Consider the following 5,333-nt stretch of genomic DNA (forward strand, 5'->3'; position numbering starts at 1 on the left):
GGTCTAATTTGTCTTTGGCATCCATGGCCCCCAACTGGATCCCTTTTCCTTTTCTAGTACTTTCTCCGCTCCGTCACTGGCCCTGGTGTCCATTGCAAACACCCATCCCCTCACTGGTCCATCCCTGAACGTAAGAGTGGGGGTCAGACAGCTCAACATGGGGGAGAGACAGAAGCCCATTGAGGCACTGCAGTAGGCACACAGCGCCCCCTTGTCTCCCCAACAATTTGCCTTTGTCCTCCTGTCCTGGCTGTTGCAGCTTGGTCCAGCAGGGTAGTGCCTGGGCTGGGCTCCAGTTCCCACCTCCCTTAAAGGAAAAGAGAGAAAGGCCCAGCCAAGGAAGTGGGTTAAAGTTATGGGAGAGGGCATGAATGTCTTCAGGCTTTGGGTATCGGGGAACTCCTTGCTCTGCCTCTGTCTCTCTCTCGCCCCCGACCCCCGCCCTAACCCCTTTGGTTTCTTTCCCATCTCTTCCTCTCCCCTCTCTTTCTCCAACTTAGATTAGGCTGGAGGAAGAGGAGGGTTAACCTCCTCTCCCTCCCTCCTCCCCATGCCTCCTAGGGGCCCTACAGGCCAGAGCAGAGGCACTCTGGGCAGCTAGCTGATTGAAGCCCATCTGGCCGAGCCTCCCCTGGGGACTGCCTTCTCAGAGAGTCCAGCAGCAGGGCCCAGCGTCACTTTCAGGCTCTTGAAGCACCATCTTCCTCCTGTCTGCTCTCCTAATCAGATTTCTGTTCCTTTTCCGGGCTGTTGGGAGTCTGGTGAGGGGGAGTCTGTGCCCTGTGAGCCATGTTCAATGCTTGGGATTGCCGGGAGCGGCCCCCAGAGGAAGGAGCAGCTACAGGGCTCCAGGGCTTCGGTGTGGACAAGAACTTCCTGTCTTCCCTCAAAGGCATCCTGCTGGAAACTGAGCTGGTAACAGCCACCTCCCCAACCTGGTGCCTCCATCTCTCCCATCCCAATCCCTGCCGCAGACCTGTGCTGGCCTCCTGTGCTCACCCCTTCACAGCCCCTTCCAGCCCCAGGCACACCTTCTTCAACTCTGGTCTTTCTGACGTCTCTCTGGAGACAGTTACAACGCGTACCATTTGCTGCAGGACTGAAGTTAGATGGAAAGATGACTTTCCAGGATACTGAGGGAGTGAGACGTGGGTGCGGGGGTGGGGAGAGGATATCCAGGAAGGAGGCTCACTGTCTCCCGCCAGCTTCTAGGAGGGTTACTTCTTGATGTGTCCAAAAGGGTAGAGTTCCTGCAGCCACGCTTTGTCTGTCAGCTGTGGCTCATGAGCGTCTCCTCTCGGGCTTTCCCTGGTTGCTGAGCAAGATCACGGTGCTGATACGGAGCCTCTTTCCTGTCTGTCTTCTGGCTGCTGTCATCTGCGTTGTCTGCTGCAGCCTGGAGTAGGGAAAGTTTTTTGGGCAGAGGTTCTGTAGCTGGCTGTGCTCTGGGTCCTGTGCTCTGGGGACTCCCCTGGGGATATGCAGATTGGCCAAACAACTAGAGTTGCTGGGATTCCTGGGATGACAGGATTGGAGGATGGAGATGTCCTTGATGATCCCTGACACCAGGGATCTTCATTGAGAATGCTTCCCTCTTAGTGAGGCTGGGTATCAAGAGAAAAGGGGGCTCCGGGTGACTGTGGCCGGATCTGTGCCTGGGTCTCCTCAGAAAGCACACCATACTTGGTCCCGCAGGCCCTGACCTTTGTCATCTTCGTTTGCTTCACGGCCTCCATCTCTGCCTACATGGCGGCAGCACTGCTAGAGTTCTTCATCACGCTCGCCTTCCTCTTCCTCTACGCCACCCAGTACTACCAGCGCTTCGATAGACTTAACTGGCCTTGTCTGGTGAGGAACACTGCCTCTCCCATCCCGTCCTGGTCTCTTGCTTCTCTCCGGTTGCCCAGTTTTCCTGTTGTCTCACGGCTCCCCTCCATCCCCACAGTCAAGCTGTGTGTTGACTCACGTGGTGGCCTATGTTCAACAGTGAGCTTTGGCCCATCAGAGTGCCCCTGCCAAGGAGACATATAGACTGTAGGCCAAGGCCTGCTCAGTCCTGCTCCATGTGGCTGTGCTCACTGCTGTCCCCTCTGCCTCCTGCTGATCTAGATTAATCTGCTCCCATCCTCTGTGTAGCGCTGTGAGCTCACTCCCTTGAAAGTCTTTCACCTGTGTCCAGAGGTATCCCCGGGCAGCAATTAATTCTCTGAGGATCAGACTGGAAAAGCTCACTAGCTTGGAAAACCTGCTGGGAATGACCCCTTCCCCGCATTGCCTCTGGTTCCCCAGGACTTCCTCCGCTGCGTCAGCGCCATCATCATCTTCCTGGTGGTCTCCTTTGCTGCTGTGACCTCGAGGGAGGGGGCTGCCATTGCTGCTTTTGTGAGTTCATCCCTGCCGTGATCTGCATGACTTGTGGTTGGGGTATTGGCACACTTCTGGTGTCCAAACCAAAGCCTGAATCTGCTCATACCTCATCCCTTTACTTCTTCCTGACCCCTCTCTCCTAGTCTGACAACCTCCGCTGAGACACCCCCATTCTTTTTTTCCCCCACAGGTTTTTGGCATAATCTTGGTTTCTGTCTTTGCCTATGATGCATTCAAGATCTACCGAACTGAGCTGATGCCTAGGACAACCGAGGGTGAGTGTCTATGCCCGGCAAGAGGAGATGCTGCTATCTCTGCCCCAGATACTGTAGTCATACATGGCTTCATCTCCACAGGGGACCAGCAGTGATTCCAGGGTCACCTGGCTCGCACGACCAGACACAGGAACCACGGAGCCCAGATTTGTCATCTTTGGATTCACTGAACCTCCCAAGTGCCCATCATCTACTCTATGTCTATAGAGACGTGTGCCTGAGAAGTCCCAGGGGATCTGTGAAAAGTGGCAGAGTTGTGGGGGGCTGGGCAGGCTGCTGCGCCTCCAAGTCATTCCCAAATTAAAATATTCAAATCCTAATGGTGGGTCTTCTTCTTCCTTGAAAATCATACTGAGACCGCTGGGCGGTGGTGGCGCACGCCTTTAATCCCAGCACTCGGGAGGCAGGGGCAGGCAGATCTCTGTGAGTTCGAGACCAGCCTGGTCTACCAGAGCTAGTTCCAGGACAGGTTCCAAAGCTACAGAGAAACCCTGTCTCAAAAAAAAAAAAAAGAAAAAGAAAAAGAAAAGAAAAGAAAATCATACTGAGTAAGGAAGCCAAAGAGTTCATCGTGATCCACAGGGAAGAGTGATCCAGAGAGCCAAGATCCTGGGTCGAGGGAACGAGGGTTAGATTGAAGAAACTGAAGACATATGTCAAAGACGAAACTTCATACCTAAGCCTGACACACCAGAGGAAGGCGCCACATTGCTGTGTACTGGGCTGCTTTCCTGATGCTGACAGCCCAGCACACCTGTCAGCCGTGGGCTAAGGTCCTTCTCTGGGGTTTGTGCAGAGCTCCCCCTTGTGGCATGGTGAGGGTCAGACTGGCAGACCATAGGGAAGAGGACCGCCAAATGTCTTAGGAGAAATTCCTAAAATACCAGCACTGAAGGAAAAACTCCTTGATATGAACTGGTCACACTCCCTCATTCTATCTAGGAGAAAAGGGGGGCTTAGTTAGTGGGAGGTGACCTCCATTTGTAGCAGAGCTGGGTCTAGAACATCTTGACACTGAAACAGAACTGTCTTGATCTAGATACTGTCTTGAGTTCTTTTGAAGCTCTGAAAACAGGGGCCCACCCCTTTGCCAGTGGATCCACTTTCCCGGGCTGGCACTTCCTCAGGACACATTTCCTGAGTGTTTCCTGTCTACAGAGCCTATACTTGACACCAGAGGTTTTGAGGTAACAGCTGGGCAAATAGGCTTGGAAAAGAGGAACTGTGTGGTCCATGACAGTCTATAGACAGTACTTCTCTGCCCAGCTGGGGAACCCATTGTGGTCCATTAAGTGGTTCCATTCCAACTGACTTCTTATCCCCTCTCTTCAATGCTTTGTTCCTCTCTTGAAATGCCTTTTTCCCTCTAGGCTGTGGCCTCAAGTCCTGCTGTGCCCTTAATCCTGAACCTGGGGGCAGTGTGGTGCCATGCTTTCCTCTGGTGACTACTCTTCCCTCGAGTAGATTTCCCCTGCCTCCTGCTTCCTGTCTTCCTATCTTTGTGTTCTGGTACCTCCTCAGGCCTGGCAGCTGCTCCAGGGAAGAAGTCAACTGGACTTTGGGTTTCCCTGGACTTAGGTTTTCTAGCTGACTGCCATGGTCAGGAGGATGGGGGTGGGAGGGGCATAGTCCTGGAGGAGAGGAAGAAAGGCTGGGCTAAGGAAGCAGGGGATAAGAGTGTAAGTGAAAAGATGCCATAGGGGTCGGGAGAACCTTGCCCAAATGCCCAGAAGAGGGCATGGGTTTGCCTTCCAGCAGATCTTAGTTCCATCCCCCAAGCAACTGTGTGTCTACTCCACGAAAGAGCTCAGGATGAAGCGGGGGAGTGTTGGACTTGTACCAGCTCTGGATCTGAACATGCACCTATGTATGTGTGAAGGAATACAAAGTGAGGATTGTCCCTGTTTCATCTATACCCCATCCTGACTTGGGTCTAGCATCATTTGGTACTTGAGTCCTGGAATGTTCTCCTGCTGGGGCCTGGTTCACAGAGGCTGGGACTGATATTGGCGGTGGGAAGACACATCCTATGGGCTCCGGCTAAGGAGCCAAGTAGACTGGGGTCTCAGCTGTCTCCTGAGTGTCCCACAGAAGTTTCCACACTTCCAACCTTGACAGTGCAGAGACCTTTTTGGTATCAGTGGGAAGTTCACTTTAGAAGGAACACATGGCCCGGAACAACTTTAATTTCTGCCAGCTCAGTGGTGGAGCAGTGGAGGGCGGCTTCGACCTCCACACTAAATTCTAAATTTCCATGCCTCAGTGTCTAGAGCTGGCTTGCCCTTGCAGTACCTTTGTTTTTTCTACTCTTTGAGAGGGGGGGGGTGCTGTTTTTTTTTTTTTTTTGGAGGTGGGGTCTCACATTGCCCAGGTTGGATTTGAACTTGCTTTCTAGCTGGGCTGCCTCTTGCTTCTACCTCCTACGTCCTCCTGAGAATACAGGCTTGGGTCATTGCACCCGGCTTTTGCTTCTCCTACTTTTGAACTTCTCGTGCAATTAACGATGCTGGAACCATAGCTTTGCTCCCTGGGACAGAGCTCCTCACTTCTCTTTTGGTTTCTTCCTCCACAGATATGGAGTGCTTTTGATCCCACAGCTCATACAGAGGCTGTGGCCACCCTCCTCCTGGGCCACCGGAATTCCCACCTTAGATAGACAGCTGGTAGAAAGGACAGAGGGAACAGGCAGAC

The 5,333-nt window shown here is 53.1% G+C and overlaps 1 protein-coding gene across 1 annotated transcript; it reads left to right on the forward strand.

The window, feature by feature from the left end:
* Positions 1–507: 507 nt before the first annotated feature.
* Positions 508–2,952, forward strand: Cmtm5 (CKLF like MARVEL transmembrane domain containing 5). The gene is made up of 5 exons (XM_041634162.1): positions 508–915; positions 1,696–1,848; positions 2,290–2,382; positions 2,558–2,642; positions 2,724–2,952. Exons 1-5 carry the CDS (start codon positions 790–792, stop codon positions 2,735–2,737), a joined length of 471 nt encoding a protein of 156 aa, XP_041490096.1. The 5' UTR covers positions 508–789; the 3' UTR covers positions 2,738–2,952.
* Positions 2,953–5,333: the final 2,381 nt, after the last annotated feature.

Source organism: Microtus oregoni, unplaced genomic scaffold (genome assembly GCF_018167655.1).
Source record: "Microtus oregoni isolate MIOR12 unplaced genomic scaffold, Mior012 000045F_ref0000178, whole genome shotgun sequence".
Taxonomy (NCBI): Eukaryota; Metazoa; Chordata; class Mammalia; order Rodentia; family Cricetidae; genus Microtus; species Microtus oregoni.

Excerpts from the sequence above, each read along its gene's own strand:
- Cmtm5 (XM_041634162.1), top strand. The coding sequence starts at position 790 with ATGTTCAATGCTTGGGATTGCCGGGAGCGGCCCCCAGAGGAAGGAGCA. Across the intron at positions 916-1,695 it reads TCCTGCTGGAAACTGAGCTG|GCCCTGACCTTTGTCATCTT; the intron begins GTAACAGCCACC and ends TTGGTCCCGCAG. Across the intron at positions 1,849-2,289 it reads GACTTAACTGGCCTTGTCTG|GACTTCCTCCGCTGCGTCAG; the intron begins GTGAGGAACACT and ends CTGGTTCCCCAG.